General features: G+C 42.2%; 1 protein-coding gene across 2 annotated transcripts in view; it reads right to left on the bottom strand.

The window, feature by feature from the left end:
- Window positions 1–18334, bottom strand: part of LOC144682175 (stearoyl-CoA desaturase 5-like) — a 58594-nt gene that overhangs the window by 19108 nt on the left and 21152 nt on the right. For both annotated transcript variants that reach the window (XM_078544558.1, XM_078544566.1), the window contains exon 3: window positions 1039–1244. In XM_078544558.1, coding sequence (XP_078400684.1) covers window positions 1039–1244 — 206 coding nt within the window. The remainder of the gene's footprint in view (window positions 1–1038; window positions 1245–18334) is intronic.

Below are 18334 nucleotides of genomic sequence, written 5' to 3'. Positions count from 1 at the left end.
CAGGATTTCCCTTACTTAAAACCAGGTTGACTTGTTCTAATGCTACTATGCTTTTCTAAGTGCATTGTTAAGACTTCCTTAATAATTGATTTCGGCACTTTCCCGATGACTGACGTCAGGCTAACTGGTCTGTAGTTCCCTGTTTTCTCTCTCCCTCCTTTCTTGAATAACAGTGTTTCATTTGCTTTCTTGATTAGTGGTGTCCCAATGTTGGTCTTCTATCAGCAGACAGGTACAAACAGATCAAAAGAGAAGATTTGGTGCCAATTCTGGAGAAGAAAGGAGGGGAAAGATTGGAGGGGAAAAGAAGTCTGGTTTTGCTCCCTATGAAAACACAGGGTGAAGATTTGCTTTTGATGTTATGTTTCAAAAGGATATGATTTTGTTGTATATTGTTGCAGTTTGTATCTCTCCCTAATGTTACGACATGTAAAAAAAGGACTACTATTAATTGCTTCTTAAATGAGACTAAATTTCAACTTCATCATAGAGATTTCTATGCATTAATTTTTTTTAAAAATCTATAATGCACTGGCATTATACGACTCCTGTCATATTATATCAGCTGTAGGAAGAGATATAGTCACATCTGTCATTGTCCACGTACAGCCTAGGAGACGGGGGTCAGAGTATGGGTGAGTTTATCAGCCCAGCTGTCATATACTCAGACGAACTACATTAACACTTATGCAAATAGTTTGATTTTAATCTATTTAAATTATTTCTTGATTCATTTAGCCTTTTGAATACAGATTGGTTAATTATCTATTGGCAGCTTGTTGATGGTGACTTAACAATATTAAGGACTTTACCATTAGCAATGCCAAGTAAGGAACACTACTCCTTAGATGAGGACAGGGAAATATTTTTTAAGCCCATGCTTCAAACAATGGCAACAATCTTTTAAAAAAATGTTACCTTTTAATCTTATTGGAATGAAGCCTCCAAAAAAAAAATCATTTCAATATTAATGATGAGCAATGGCAAATATGTATTGCAAGCTATTCCTAAGCTTTTATCCCACTCTGTAGTGCTTACTTTCTCTGGAACACAACAACAGGGTCAGCAAGGAGATCACTAACATCCAGCTTCTTTCCTTTCTCCGCCACATCCGGATGTTTCCGAAGAAACAGCCAGCCGATATGAGAAAAGAAGAATCCGCGGGTAGCATTGTGGGGGTCGGCGTTGGACTCAGAGTATTTGTGATGTACCCGGTGATCCCGGCACCATTCATAGATGTCGTTCTGTGAGGAGACAGGTGCAAAAAGGTTAAGAGAGAGCTGACTATTAAATCACTTTACGAATAATCCTATATCTTCTGATCTAGTTCATTTTACAAACAGTGTAATTCTAACAAACCCATTATCAGCCCAAGTGGAGATGTAGGGTCTGACATAACAAGGGTTGTCAATAATCGAGTGATTAAATCCCTTCTGAGCCAAATATCATGTTCGCCAGAATGACTCCCTGCACAATCAAGTACCTTGCATCTGACTTAGCTGATTGGGCCAATCACTTGGCAACTCAGAGCCCCAGAATCTTTCCTTACATCCCATGAAAACACAGCCAAGCTAGTATCTCTGGGATATGCGATCATTATTGTTCCCATGTTCTCAAACAACACAGAAAGGCTGAGAGAAAGATCTTGACCGAACCTTCCATTTATTAGGTAAGACTTGCAGAATTCACCTGCAACATATTAAAAGGTCAAATTAAAATCAGACTTTGGCCATTCCATTGCCCAACAACTGCAAAAAAACAGGACTTGAAAGCATGTACAAAATGCTCGGAAGACTGTGGAGAGGAGGCTGTAATCATCTAGATTGTTTATTCAAAAAATTGTGCAAAGGAGACAATTGAGCCAGACCCAATGAATTGCTTGCTCCTGATAATGGTCTCTTGACATTTCATCCTAACTGCAATCTTATACTCTGTTCCATTGAGGTGGTGACAACTAATATACCCCTCACTCAGTCGATGTTGGTCAAGGCAGGGAGAGACGGTGGCACAGTGGTAATGTCACTGGTCTGGTAATCCAGACGTCCAGGCTAATGCTCTGGAGGCATGGGTTTGAATCCCACCGTGGTAACTGATGGAATTTAAATTCAATTAATAAATCTGGACTTAAAAGCTAATCTTGGTAATAGTGACCGTGAAACCTTTGTCGATTATCGTAAAAACCCATCTGGCTCACTAATGCCCTTTAGGGAAGGAAATCTGCCGTCCTTACCTGGTCTGGCCTACATGTGACTCCAGACCCACAGCAATGTGATTGACTCTTAAATGCCCTCTGAAATGGCCTAGCAAGCCACTCAGTTCAGGTGTATCAAAACGCTACGAAGTCTAAAAGGAATAAAACCAGACGGACCACCCGACAAGACACCGGAAACAACAATGACAAACCCAGCCCTGCTGACCCTGCAAAGTCCCCTTTACTAACATCTGGGGGCTTGTGCCAAAATTGAGAGAGCTGTACCACAGACTAGTCAAGCAACAGCCTGACATTGTCTGCAAGGTATGATTCGGTGAGTATGACTATGTCCCAGACACCATCATCACCATCCCTGAGTATGTCCTATCCCACCAGCTAGACAGATGCATCAGAAGCGGCAGCACGGTGGTATACAGTTGGGAGGGAGTTGCACTGGGAATCCTCAACAGTAACTCCAGACCCCATAATGTCTCATGGCATCAGGTCAAATGTGGGCAAAGAAATCTCCTCAGCGCCACCTACAGCAACCAACCCCCTCCAATCCCAACCACCTTCACCCGATGAATCAGAACTCCTCGATGTGAAACACCAATTGAAAGAAACAGAGGGTGGCAAGGGCACAGAATGCCCTCTGGGTGGGGGACTTCAACGTCCATCACCAAGAGTGGATCAGTAGGACCACTACTGACCAAGCTGGCCAAGTCCTAACTGATATAACTGCTAGACTGGGTCTGTGGCAGGTGGTGAGGGAACCAACAAGAGGGGAAAAACCTACTTGACCTTGTCCTCACCAACCTGCCTGCTGCAGATGCATCTGTCCATGACAGTATTGGTAACAGTGACCACTGCACAGTCCTTGTGGAGATGAAGTTCCATCTTCACATTCAGGATACCCTCCATTGTATTGTATGGCACTACCACCATGCTAGATGGCATAGATTTCAAACAGATTTAGCAACTCAAAACTGGGCATCCATTAGCACTGTAGACCATCAGTAGTCGCAGAATAGTATACAACCACAATCTGTAACGACACAGACTGCATATTCCCGTACTCTACCATTACCATCAAGCCGGGGGCTCCAGCTTGGTTCAATGAAGAGTGCAGGAGAGCATGCCCAGGAGCAGCACCAGGCATACTTAAAAATGAGGTGTCAGTCTGGTGAAGCTATAAAACGTGACTACTTGGATACTAGAGAGCGGAAGCAGCATGTGATAAACAGAGCTAAGTGATCCCACAATCAACCGATCAGATCTAACCTCTGCAGTCCTGCCACATCCAGTCGGGAATGGTGCTGGAGAATTAAACAACTAACAAGAGGAGGAGGCTCCATAAATGTCCCCATCCTCAAAGATGGGGGAGCCCAGCATATCAGTGCAAAGGACAAAGTTGAAGCATTTGCAATCATTTTCAACCAGGGGTGGTGGGTGGATGATCCATCTCAGCCTCCTCCTGAGGTCCCCAGCATCACAGATGCCAGTCTTCAGCCAATCTGATTCACTCCACCTGATATCAAGAAACAGCTGAAAGCACTGGATACTGCAAATGCAATGGGTCCTGACAACATTCTGGCAATAGTACTGAAGACTTGTGCTCTAGAACTTGCCACGCCCCTAGCCAAGCTGTTCCAGTACAGCCAAAACAAAAATAAAATAAAAATACTAGCATCCAACCAGCAATGTGGAAAATTGCCCAGGTATGTCCTGTCCACAAGAAGCAGGACAAATCCAACTCAGCCATTTACCACCCTATTATTATACTCTTGATCATCAGCAAAGTGTTGGTAGTGCTCTCAGACTGCGCTTGATCAGCAATAACCTGCTCACTGATGCTCAGTTTGAATTCCGCCAGGGCCACTCAGCTCGTTACACCTCATTACAGCCTTGGTCCAAACATGGACAAAAGTACTGAACTCCAGAAGTGAGGTGAGAATAACTGCCCTTGATGTCAAGGCCACATTTGACTGAGTGAGGCATCAAGGAACCCTAGAAAAACTGTAGTCAATGGGTGAGAGGGAAAACTCTCGGCTGGTTGGAGTCATATCTAGCACAAAGGAAGATAGTTGTAGTTTTTGGAGGTCAATCATCTCAGCCCTGGGACATCACTGCAGGAGTTCCTCAGTGTAGTGTCCTAGGCCCAACCTCCTTCAGCTGGCTCATCAATGGCCTTCCTTCCATCATAAGGTCAGAAGTAGAGATGTTCATTGATGATTGCTGTGTTCAGTCCTTTCTCTAACTCCTCAGGTAGCAGTCCATGTCTATATGCAGCAAGACCAGGACAATATTCAGGCTTAGGCTGATGAGTGGCAAATAACATTCACGCCACGCAAGTGCCAGGCAATGACCATCTCCAACAAGAATCTAACCATCTTCCCATGACATTCAATGGCATTATTATTTACCAGAAACCAAACTGGATGAGACATATAAATATTGTGGCTACAAGAGCAGGTCAAAGGCTGGGAATTCTGCACTGAGTAACTCATTTCCCTATTGCCCAAACCCTGTCCACCTCTACAAGGCACAAGACAGGAGTGGAATGGAATACTCTCCACTTGCCTGGATAAGTGCAGCTCAAACAACACACAAGAAATTCAACACCATCCAGTACAAAGCAGCCCTCTTGATTGGCACCCTATCCACCACCTTAAATATTCACTCACTGCACCATCAACGCCACAGCAGCAACAGTGTGTACCATCTACAAGATGCACTGCAGTAACTCACCAAGGCTCCTTCAACAGCACATGACCTCTACCGTCTAGAAGGACAGGTCAGCAGATGCATGGGAACACCACCACCTGCAAGTTCCCCTCCAAGCCACACACCATCCTGACATGCAAATATATTGCTGTTCTTTCACTGTCACTGAGTCAAAATCCTGGAACTCCCTACCTAACAGCACTGTGGATATTCCTACAACACATGGACTGCAGCGGTTCAAGAAGGCAGCTCACCACCACCTTCTCAAAGGTAATGGGGACGGACAATAAATGCTGGTCTAGCCAACGACACCCACATACAGTGAATGAATAAAAACAAAAAAGCCACTATAGAAAGCAGCCCAAGCATTCTTACTGAAGCTGAGCCAGGTGACAGTGCTGAAATCTGGGTTACTTATTTGGCTTGGTGCCAGTAGTTGGCCAGCACAGGACCACCCCCCCATCCACATAGCCCAGGCACTGGGTGACAGCAATACGCACTAAACTAGGTGCCTGTAGCAGTTTTGAAAGCTATGTTGATGCAGCCAAAAATAATCTGATTGTCAGCACTACAGATAAGCAGTCCTAGCAGTAAAAAAATTATACCCTTCATCAGAACCAGTCCCTATATTCTCTACATGAGATTTGCTCACCATCACTCTGTATAATTGTGTAAGGTACACTGCCCATGTCTACTGACGATATATAAATATGATATAAAAAGCAAGCATGCAGGTGCAGCAAGCAGTTAAGAAGGCAAATGGTATGTTGGCCTTCATTGCGAGATGACTTGAGTACAGGAGCAAGGATGTCCTACTGCAGCTATACAGGGTCTTGGTGAGACCACACCTGGGGTAGTGTGTGCAGTTTTGGTCTCCTTACCTAAGAAAGGATATACTTGCCATAGAGGGAAAGCAGTGAAGGTACACAAGCCTGATTCCTGGGATGTTAGGATTGTTGTATGTGGAGAGATTGGGCCGATTAGGCCTGTATTCACTGGAGTTTAGAAGAATGAGGGGATCTCACTGAAGCGTATAAAATTCTGACAGGCCTGGACAGACTGGATGCAGGGATGATGTTTCCTCTGGCTGGATGTCTAGAACAAGGGGGTCACAGACTCAGGATATAGGGTAGGCCATTTAGGACTGAGATGAGGAGAAACTTCTTCACTCAGGGTGGTGAACCTATAGAATTCTCTACCACAGAAGGCTATGGAGGCCAAGTCACTGAATATATTTAAGAAGGAAATAGATATATTTCTGGGCTCTAAAGGTGTCAAGGGGTATGGGGAGAGTGTGGGAGTACAGCGTTGAGATAGAGTATCAGCCATGATCATATTGAATGGTGGAGCAGGCTCAAAGGGCCAAATGACCTACTCCTATTTTCTATGTTTCTATAAACAAGAGGTGTAATGAATATAAAAATGTATTTTAAGAAAACAATTACTTAACTTCAAAGTTATGCCTTGTAGAATCTTCAAGGAATAATACATTATCATATAATCCTTTTATGGTGAAGATTTCCTACAAGCATAGCATCAATGTCAGTGAAAATTAATATCAGAGGAGATGTACAATGGACTGCTGATTCGCCATTGCCCATTTTACACTAGTGCACACTCAAAATGACCTGCAGTCTGTGTTGGAGCTGCAATGCAACTGCGTTTCCTCCCAGTTCAGAACACTGTGAAGTCAACTATGCTGCTGCAAGGGGTCCCATTCAAGTGTTATAGAACCATAGAATGATTACAACACAGAAGGAAACCATCCAATCCATCTAGTCCATGCTGGCTCTCTGCAAGATCAAATATGCTAGTCCCATTCCTCTGCCCTTTCTCCACAGTCCAGCAATTTTTTTTCCCCCTTCAGGTACTTATCGAGTTCCCTTGTGAAAACCACAATTGAATCTATTTCCACCACATTCTCCGGCAGTGCATTTCAGATTTCTAAAAATTAAACAATTGGAAATATTAAAGAACTGGCTTCATATTGCTTTCAATTTCAGTGACAAATGAAGTTTGTTCAAATTCTAGCAATACAGTATAGCCATTGCCTTTCAATTCATAAAAACAGAAGAGGAACTGAAAAAGAACTAGTAAGAATCAGAACCTTCTGTAGAACAAAACACAAGCTTACCCTATGTGGAATCCTGCCCCACTAATTCAATCTACTGAAGGAAAGGTTTTGAAAAATTTCTCTCTCACTCCCAAGGATAATCATGTAAAACTCCAAAACATTTACCTCAGCTTATGCCTTCATTATTCAACTCTGATTAGCTCCTTTCCAGATGACACCCCTATAGTCACAGCAGCACAGGAATCATAGTCCATGGAGTATCTAATTATATTGATTATACTTACGTCAATAATCAACAACCCCTTTCCTAAACAGGCGTAATTTATTCAGCGTATTAAGCACAGAACTCTAGCTTCACACTGGTATGTTCGAACGTTTTCTTTCTGTGATCATACCTAAATTTCTGGGCTGTTATATATTTCACCAATTGGAAGTTAACAGCCCAATTAAACTGTAGAAAAAGGAATTTCACACAAACACGTTAAGCATGAATTAAAATGCACAATGCAATTTCACCCAATGTATCTTATATCCCATGCCTTCTACGTCCTTTACCACCAGCCATGGATTTTGCATCCTTTTATTCTTCTTCATTATTGCTTCTGTCCACTGTGTACAGATACAGATTACACATCGTAGTAGTCAGTTATTTTTCCAATTGCTATGATTTGAAATGAAATTGCTATATTAGGGAGGAGTTTGGATACTTGTCACTGACATTTGTTCAGGAGTAATAAATATGGGACTATTTTGCTGCTGTTCTTTTGTCTGCCATTGTTACTAGCTGACCCTGTCTGTTAAACGGATAATCACCAGAAGTTGCCACAATTCAATAACATATCCTTACAGAGGCTGTCCACAGCTTCAGAATGTATTTCCTAATGATTCTTTATGTGAAAAGTGGATACAAGCCAAAACATCACACTTGATATGGTTGTCACAGATATCAGTAAAAGCAGCGCTTGACAGTGACCATGTTTGCAGTAAGATATATACTGCTTTGCCCTTATATTAACTTCTCTTGGGCAAATAGCCTCAGGAACCACCGTTCCTGATTAGCTTTGTTGGTGGCATGTCCAAGTGTGTCTCTTGCTCTGTAGAAGCCAGAAAATAACTCAAAGACAGTTCTAAAAATGCATAGAAACTCCCAAAACAATGCATACTTAACATTTTCAATACTTTGCCTCTACATTTTTCATGCTCTGACATGCTGTTGCAGAGTGATTTTAGTTACAACTGCCTAGAATGTCATCAAAGTGAGTAGAAGAAATTGTATCTGCCTGCAGAAGAAGTTACACAGCTTTCCTGGAGCTGTTCATTTACATTTCCAGCAGCGTAAAGACCATGTAAAACATATATAAGCTGCTCAACTGCCTGGAAACGTCTGTGTAATCTTAAAAAAAAACAATTCAGCCTGATCTCTTCAGAAGCAGACTGGAGGACATAAGGAGTCAGACAGCAACAGTGTTTAGCTTCTCTGCATTTAACAATATTTTTTTACTATATTTCTACTGAATTATGATCACTCAAGGATCATCTGGACCCAGAGGCCAGCAGGACATGACATCAAGCCAGAGAAGAAGAACATTGTGCTTCATTCAGTCAGACCTCCAAACCCTCCTGGAAGACACAGGAGGCAGTAGGTACCAGCAAGTCACCCAGAATAGTCACTTATGCAAGTGCCAACTCCTTTATCAATACCATTACACACACCCTCAGAGCTACTCAATAGTGCCATAAAAATTGCTCCATATCCTCAGCAGAGCAAGATAATATACCACCCCTCTTCCTTTTATTCCTTCCCCACCCTCAGTACCAATATTATTCACTCTCAAAGCAATAATTCTACAACTCTCCAGTTAAGGGAGTAGGGATGGTGTGGGGGAGGGGTTCTCTAAATCAGCATCTTGCACTATCCAATATCCCTCAGAGCAATTACAACAACCCCAAAATCCTTCATCTCAATTGGCAAACATTCCTCAACTATTAACTTCATACTCATTTGCTTCTGCTCACAGAACAAAATCACACACAATGCTGACCAAAAGCTGGCCAATTTTGAGGTCCTGGGAGATACTGAGAAATGGTAAAGTGTAAGTGATAATCTATTAATTGAAAATAAATGAAGGAGCCAAAATAACAACTGCTATGAGTTGCGGATAGCAGACAGCTGGTAGTAAACGAACATTAAGAGAACCTAGGATATGATAGTCTGAACTAGTAGATGTAAAATCTTTCCAGCAATTTATGTGGAAAACATTCACTTTAACACCTACCTCAGCTTGCTTTAATTCAGTTCTGGTTCCAAATTTGGATTGTTTTGCTTGCACCAAACCAAATAGTTGAAACTGCAGCTGGTTTACTTATTAACAACATGAGAACAGAGCTCACTGTGCCCTCATATCAATTAAAATCAACAGACTGTTAGTAAAGGTTTGAATAAAAAATTTAGATAAAGATTTTAATCGCTCCTAGTTACATGTAGTTCAAGACAACATCAGCAATAGCCAACCCATTCTGCAGATCCAGCATCACACCAGTATGACGCATACATCAATATGTGCCCTGTCATTCTATGTGAAGTTGATACAGTAATAATGTGGTTATGATATTAAACTAGAAACTGAGAGATTGTAAGCTCAAAATCCACAATGATGACATGAAAGATTGAACTTAAATAAAAAGAAACCATGATAATTTCAGGATTGTTGTAAACACCCAACTGGTTCACTAATGCTTTTCAATGAAGGGAATCTCACCAACCCTTTTCAATCTGGTCTAGATGTGAATCTAGTCACTCACTACTGTTAGGGGGAATATAGGGGTACATTAAGAACTTATTGAAAGGGAATGGACTACTTAAAATATCCAAGCAGCCAGTGCCTGCAAGTACAGTTAAAGGTAAGGCTGGACAGAGAGGAATCTGAACCTTGCACACACTCAGCGCCTGTGACCATCAGCAAGGCCAGGTCAAACAGAGAGGAATGCAAATATGATAGATTGGGTGTCTTAGGAGTCTGGCCGGAGCCTTGGGTTGAAAGACAACCAAGATTGGGCCTGTTTATAGCAGATAGGGAAGGAGCAGATGGTCCTAATTGAGATGGGAGGGAAGGTCTCCGCCGGGGGTGAAAGTAGGGACAGATGATGCCTGTGCCTTGGTACCTTTGTTACTAGAGAGATGTCTGTTTAATGTAAACCTATATGTTGATGAGATCGGAATCTGGAAAGTGTTCTTGTACGTGATCAATAATGTACAAATATGGTGAATATTTATACATTAAACTACAACACTTGTAGTTTAGCAGAGTGCTGTCTCAAGCTGCATTGGGATGGTTCTCTCCTTGCAATTGCTCGAATAAACGATCGTGACCTGTACCTGAGACTCCTGTGGTCCGTTTGTCAAAGTGACCACAACAATTTGGCATAGTCGGTAGGATGCTTGGATCAGATCCTTGGGACAGCTCTGCAAAGTGGGTGAGTATATTTATTTACAACCCCCCCGTAGTTAGTGCAGTAAGCCTACCCGAGAACGGTCCGGTCAAGTATCAAAGAATCGGGAGGAGGACTCAGGACAGGAGATAGGATGCGCCAGGGTAGGAAGCAGAGCCGTGCAGGCGGGCTAGCGGTGCCAAAGCCACGCAGGAAGGCCAGACCTCAGTTAAGAGGAGGCGGAGCCGTGCTGGCAGGTTACGGTTTGAAATATAACCTTAGCCAAAGCCACGCAGGGAGGCCAGACCCCAATGCAATAAGTGAAATCGCACATACCGCAAGTAACTAAGTTGTTAGGGCCGTGCAAACGCACCGCGCAGAGATAGATGGGAATAAGAACAGAGTGCCGTCAGGGAAACAGAATAGTGCTATGGAACTCGACTGGGGAACCGCGGACTCCATTACGAGGTTCATAGCAGAATGGCAGTCAAAACTAATCACAAAAATGCAGGAGGGGTGGAACCCACAGGGAACCCCTGGAGAACAAAAACAGTGATGGATAGAGCAGAAAAAGGATAAGGAAAAGAAAGGGATGATGGTTATTATTATCTTATACCTGCAGTTGTGTAGACGGATTAATACTAAGTTCCAGTCGATTAGAGAGAGAGACAAAGTCAGATTCAGGACAGATCAGAGCAGTGGTGGCAGCTTGTAGTGATACTGATCAAGAGGAGGAGAGCTCCAAGGGAGAAACCTATGATGGAGTTGGGACAAAACCATCCTCATACGAACCAACCTCCCCACTGTGCCTGTTGAATCCCATGGCCCCTACGGCAGTGACTGTTAGGAAAAGTAAAGTCAAGAAAGGTGAATTAAAAACCGAAGGGAGAAAGGGGGCTGAGGAACAGGGGGAGGATAAGGAGATTGCGAGGGTTACAGAGAAGGTCAAGCACGTACCGTTCAGCTCAGGGGAGCAGGTTTTGCTTAAAGAACTGCCGAGACTTAAAACTCGGCATAACAACCCAGATTTTTGGACCAAACTGCGGGAAATGCAAGATGTCCATGCAATGCACCCCCTTGATACCCATATACTGGTGAAGGCTAAATGCCCAGGGGATATCTGGGGAAGATTACCCCTGCAGCCTAGAAGTGGAGACTGGGCGAAACTTGGGGACGTCCCAGATTGGGAGAAGGCGACAGCCCTGCACAGGGACTTTGAGGAGGCAGTTAAGGAAGCCTTAGGGGAGGGAGAGACGAATTGGGGTATATAATGTCCCATGCAGGATGACGAGATTTTCCTGAAAATGTTGAAGGATGACTGGGACCCGAAAGGTCCACTACTGAATTTTCTGTAACTTAAAAAAATGAATTGATCTAAGTTACAAGAGCTGCTTGTGCTGAAGAGAGAGAGAGAGACAGAGAGAGAGAGAGAGAGAGAGAAAAGGAGGGTACTCCTAGGGAGTTAATAAACACTGACAGGCAGGAGCTGGGGAAATGTGAGCTTTCGTCAATTTGATCGTCCCTATAGGTGGAGCCTTCAAGATCCCATTATTTCCCCCACTGCTATTTGAAGTTTCGTTTAGAATATGAGAGTTCTAAGTCGTTAAACAGGGTTAGATGAACCAACCTTTGTACCACCGCCTTGTAGACTAGTATCACCAGCTTCCAAGCTGATTGGGATTGATACATACGAGTTACATTAACTCATACCAGTTAGTATTCCAAAATTCTGAGGGTAAAAAAAGATTACCTGAAATTCAAAGGGATTCTAGGAAAACCAAAAGACATAAACATACAGTCTAGGTGGTTCCAATGGATAAAAAAGGGTTAATTTTGAAGAGATGAATTGAATATGAAAGGAAACCTGCATCTCAACAGCACCGTAATTTGAAATTGGGACAATCTAGAGTTGTAAAGTGCAGTGTAATTTAACAGGTTACTTCAAATAACGAGGATGTAAAGGTAAAGAATGTGTCAATAAACATATGGGAATTATAACTTGGATACAAATCAATACACATAAGAAAGAGGTAGTTTTAATTTTGATAGTGTAAATTACATTTCTTACAAAATTTAAAATTTGAGGTTTGGTTCCTGATAATTTCTCAAAAGGGAATTTTCATTTTAAAAGGTTTGACAATAATTGGCACTGATTCAAATGCTGCAAGCTTTTGTATTTGTAAGTCTGTTCCCAAAATATGAAGCTAAGCTCAAGAACTTGACAAAGTTTGGCAGAAATCCAATTTTTGGCCGAGTTAATGAATCTGAGATAATTCTAAAAGAAACGGGTCAGACACAATTTAGTGGGTTACTTTTGAGACAATAAAATGTTGTTTGAGAAGAAGATAAAGAATATGTCAATGCCTGATTTCTGTTTTTAAAACTTTTATGAGAATATTTTATTTATTTTAAAGTCTCTCCAGGCAACCTGAACAAGATAAGATGGTAGCTGTTGCATGCGTAAAATGGCATGAGGCAAATAGGAGAAAGAGTTAGGGAAAGAGGACACAATATACAAACATTTTTTAAGGGAACTGAATTTGATAATCTGGCCATCAACTGAGACATTGGAAACGCACAGGGGGAGATAAGCAAAAAGCTAGATACAGAGGTCCTTGTTGACACGGAATAGTTAATACGGCCTAAAGAGCAAGGAAACATTACAAACAATCAAGGCAATAGAGAAACTGACCTCAAAAGAATCTTAGGATGATCATGGTCAGGAGAAAAAAAAAACTTAAAGAGGTAAAACTATGTGGAATCTGTAGTTCAGAAATTGAAATGTAAGGATAAATAATACTCAACAACAATTTACCACAAGATGGATATAGGTAAAGGGAAAGCTGGAAAAAGGCTAACTAGATGTATTACTGATTGTATTAATGTGCATGCGAACTACAAAAAGCAAGACCACAGGATTAACACTATGATGACAGACAGTTAAGTAGCTCCCACAGAGAACCGTCACTGGAAGTGAAGATACTGAGCCATTGAAAGATAGGATAAAAAGGTGCATTGTAGAGTTGTGTTTAAGGAATTGAGGTCCGACATAGGACAGCAGCAGGAGACAGCAGATTGGAAGGGGTGGAGGGTGCCTATCCAGATGGATTCAGATCAGGGAACTCATTTCACAGGAAGAGTCATTAAAGAAATGTATAAATTTAAATATAAACAGAAATTCCACATTCCCTACCAGCCACAGAGCTCGGGGATGGTGGAAAGGATGAACTGAACTTAAAAAAACATCAATCACAAAAGCAATTCAAGAGACAGGGAACAGCCCAATATTCTAATGCACCTTAGGACTACCCCAAGCAGGACCACCAAGTTCACCCCATTTGAAATAATGACAAGGAGAGCAATGCAGTTACCCGAGGGAATCATGGTAAGAGTGGGAGATGTAGGACCACTAAAAGGAAGGGTGCGAAACTATGTGAGGGAAATAAGTAAGCAATTGCATGAGTTAAGGAAGGAAGTCAGAGACCGTCAGGTGATTAAGGATACGGAAACAGGCAAATCCAAAGAGCAATAATGGACCAAGTGGGGAATAAGGTGATGGTCAAGGTGAGCCCGAAGTGACCAGGCATAGACCATACGAGGTAATTATGACAGGTGATACATGCGCACTTCTAGATATGAGAATGGGAAGTAAATGGAGGCATTACACACAGTTAAAGATACATGACAATTGACCATGCGGTAACCCAGAGAACGGGAGCCGATGTTAATGTCTCCACAGATCTATGATCCTGATCGTGGGCGTATCAGTACTGGCAACAAGGTCGGGGATCATCACTGCTCATCCCGCACCGCAGGGAGAACTTTGGTACAGCATGGACAGTGCTGAAAGCGACACGCAACGGGGAATGATAAATGTAACAGTAGGAGAACAAGTGCTTTCAAATTGTAGTAAGGGTTTGCTTCAGATCAGGCGTGGGAGGTCCACCACTATCCAGCCACCTCCCACGTCTACTTCCACAGTCTAAGTAGAGATAATTGAATTAATAATTGAAGCCCCTCAAACAACACCGACTGACCCACTATGCATCCAGGACCGACGAATGATTTGGTACTGGTTAATCAGAAGTTTTGTATGATAATGTACACCACGAGCTGGAATCCGTAGTCTTGAACATATCCAGAACTGCCCCGCCCCAGTGGTGCTCAACCCATATTCAAGCACTATATACAGCTCTGATGGGCCAGCTGATGACTGAAGCATCTCAGTTCAACGGCGAGATGTGATCAGGCTTGGGAGGGAGCCGTGTTAAGCGCAGCCTGATAAATGATGCCACTACGATATTCAATACAGGGACATCAGTGGTTAATTCAGAACCTGGCAACTGTTGACCAGAAGGTCCGGACCCTGAGCTTTAAGCTTAAGGAGATTTTAGAGTGGGGACAAGGAATTCATAACACCAAATTAAATACAGACCAGGACATGACACAGTTAATCCAAAGCCTGGCTACCGTGCTCGAAAGTCATGTGGGGACTATCAACAAACTGATTGAATTAGGGAAAAATATTTCAGATGAAGCGAGCAGAAATGGTGTTTGCAGCACCTATGGATCTTGGGCACTGGAACAAGCCTGAGAGAATTTAAGACAGATTAATGAAGGGTAGTTCCTTTATGAGTAACTAATGAGCATTTATTTAATCTTCACGACACAAGGATCATGACTTGACTAGTTGCCAGCTCAGAGGTTTAATACGTGTATATAGAATGAATGTTGAATGTATAGTGAATAGAAATATGCTAATAGGCATTGTATTAGTAATACCTGTCATACCTATGTCAACACCGGGCAGGACATTATATAGAGTAGAAAATATTGGGGTTATACAGGGGGGATTACTATATTAAGTACAACGATATTCTGCCCAGCGCAGTAGACAGAGAAGGAAATATAGTTAGCACCACATTAGAAGGGTGTAGTATAGAGGCCACCGCTGTAGTATGTGCACACCCAATATATGAGACGGAGGAAGTGAAGTGTGGATTTAAAGCAGCAGCTCAAAATGAATGTCTGCAAATGATTGTAATATTCATTTATTGTATTGATGCATTTTGTGATACATGTTGTAAAAGTTGAACCTGATTGTATTTTTGTGATGGTGATTTTGAAATGGTTTGAAATGTTGTTGAAGATATTTTGTAAATAAAGTATATTTTTGCAAAAAAAAAAGGAACTGCAGCTGGAGGATCATCAGCTCGGTGAAAGACGCTCTTTGGTCTGCCCGAAACTTGTTGGTCTTCCAGCACAAAGAGTTGTCCCCGACCGAGTGTTGCAGACTGGCACATTCCAAAGTCCAGGACTACGTGCTGAGGGACGCACTAAAGCTTGGGGCAGCTGCCGCAAAGGCGCAATGGGGAAGGGTCGCTGCCTAAGACCTTTCTGCCACAGTGCACCGAGGGACTGGGAACTGTTTAAATCCCCTCAGGCTGTACAACTCAAAATGAATGTCTGCAAATGATTGTAATATTCATTTATTGTATTGATGCATTTCGTGATACACGTTGTAAAAGTTGAACCTGATTGTATTTTTCTGATGGTGATTTTGAAATGGTTTGAAATGTTGTTGGAGATATTTTGTGAATAAAGTATATTTTTTGCAAAAAAAAAAGCAAACTGTACAATGGAAACTATATGGGCTGTAAAAGAACCAACCCATGTTGCATATACAGGGAATGGGAGATATTGTATCACCATGTGGCAGGAAAGAATCCAATACAGGGGTAACTGGATATGCCCCATCCACAATCATTCAGTGTGCCTACACCCACAGGTGCCGGCAAGGGTGGGGAAGGTGGAACTGGTTGAAATATACAAGAGAGGAACGACTACTATTCAGGTCGTGGAAAACCTTAAAGATAACCTGACACAGTATCTGATCCAGTTCTCCTACGAAATTCCCTTATTACCAGAGCACCTAACCACGATTCAGAGACAGGCTCAGCAGATGTACAGAACTTACTATACACTGCAGCAACAGGTTAGAACCTTAAAGGAGGATATCAAACAAATAGATTCTTCCACATGGTGGGAGGACCTGTGGAACTAGGGCTCAAATGTACAGATACACCCATGGATTCGGATTATCTCCCGAGCCCTAGTTATACTTCAACTGATATTGATTATCTATCTAACATACTTGATTCATCGCACCCGGAAGTCACAAAAAATGTGGCGCCGGGGGAGTTTTAACAGGTGGAGAAGGAATTTGGCAAGTCAGAGGTTTAAATTAAAGGACCAGATGATACAGATGGTCTGACCAGTACTTTTTACGTACCAAAGCCGGATACCTGGTCAGTATCAATGGGCGGCGGTACGTAAAGAGGACGAACAGCACCACTGTAGTTGGCTACCTTGGGCTAGGCCAAGGGCCAAAAGGGGGGACTGTTAGGGGGGAATATAGGGGTACATTAAGAACTTATTGAAAGGGAATGGACTACTTAAAATATCCAAGCAGCCAGTGCCTGCAAGTACAGTTAAAGGTCAGACTGGACAGAGAGGAATCTGAACCTTGCACACACTCAGAGCCTATGACCATCAACAAGGTCAGGCCGAACAGAGAGGAATGCAAATATGATAGATTGGGTGTCTTAGGAGTCAGACCGGAGCCTTAGGTTGAAAAACAACCAAGATTGGGTTTGTTCGTAGCAGATAGGGAAGAAACAGATGGTCCTAGTTGAGATGGGAGGGAAGGTCTCCGCCGGGGGTGAAAGTAGGGACAGATGATGCCTGTACCTTGGTACCTTTGTTACTAGAGAGATGTCTGTTTAATGTAAACCTATATGTTGACTAGATCGGAATCTGGAAAGTGTTCTTGTACGTGATCAATAATGTATAGATATGGTGAACACTTGTAGTTTAGCAGAGTGCTATCTCAAGCTACATTGGGATGGTTCTCTCCTTGCAATTGCTCGAATAAACGATCGTGATCTGTACCCGAGACTCCTATGGTCCGTTTGTCAACACTACGTAACTGACTGTTAATGACCTCCACAGTGGCTTGGCAAGTTGTAATAAATTGCTACAAAATTCAAAAATAAGGACTAAAGTCAGATGGATACATTAGCAATCCAAGCATAAGGCAAGATTTTAATTCACTCAGAACTCACTCACTTGCACAGAGTTAAAATCGGGCCCATCATATCAGGACAAGACTTAGCCAATCTCAACCTAATCAACACTGCAAAGTCCCCCTCACTGGGAACTGGTGTTCAAGTTGGGAGAGCTGTTCACAGATTAGTCAAGCAAAAGCTAACAGAATCATATGCATTAGCCAGATATCCCAACATTTGCCATGTACCAGCTGTTGTGTACAAACAAGCTGCTGTGTTTACCTGTATTACAATGGCGAGTGTAATTTTATTTGTAGGTCATTAATTTCTCTCTACAAACTTTCACAGAAATTTCATTTTTTAAATTCAAGTCCCCGTGATTTTCACAGAAATTGCAAATTTTAAACACAAGTTCCAATGATTTTATTAGCATATCGTTGGTTATGGGGAACAATGGACATTCTCTTTTTTTTATATTAAAAGAGGAAAGTCTTACCAGCATATCATATTTCAGGGACTAACCAGAAACAGTTCTATCTCTACGACTTCCTGCTAAAGAACACAACACAACATTTAGGATCCTGGAGCCCAAGCCTGATTAGATTTTTTTATTTCACTAGTGGAGTTTCATCAATGCAAGGCTTTTTTTGTGGCAGCACCTATAAGTTGATTTTTGTTTCCAGTAAAAGCATTAAAACCACAGCACAATCTCAGTTTGGGCCTTACCTTCCCATGAAAGCATCAAGCATTGGTAAATCATTTTCTCACAACAACGGAGGGAGTATTCATAAGGCAAGTCACTCTGAGCTACTCTACTGTAACTTCTATAGAACCATAGAAGTGGCACTC

The sequence above is a fragment of the Cetorhinus maximus genome, chromosome 1 (genome assembly GCF_964194155.1).
Source record: "Cetorhinus maximus chromosome 1, sCetMax3.hap1.1, whole genome shotgun sequence".
In the NCBI taxonomy this organism is placed as follows: domain Eukaryota; kingdom Metazoa; phylum Chordata; class Chondrichthyes; order Lamniformes; family Cetorhinidae; genus Cetorhinus; species Cetorhinus maximus.
This window is presented reverse-complemented; position numbering and strand designations above follow the sequence as displayed.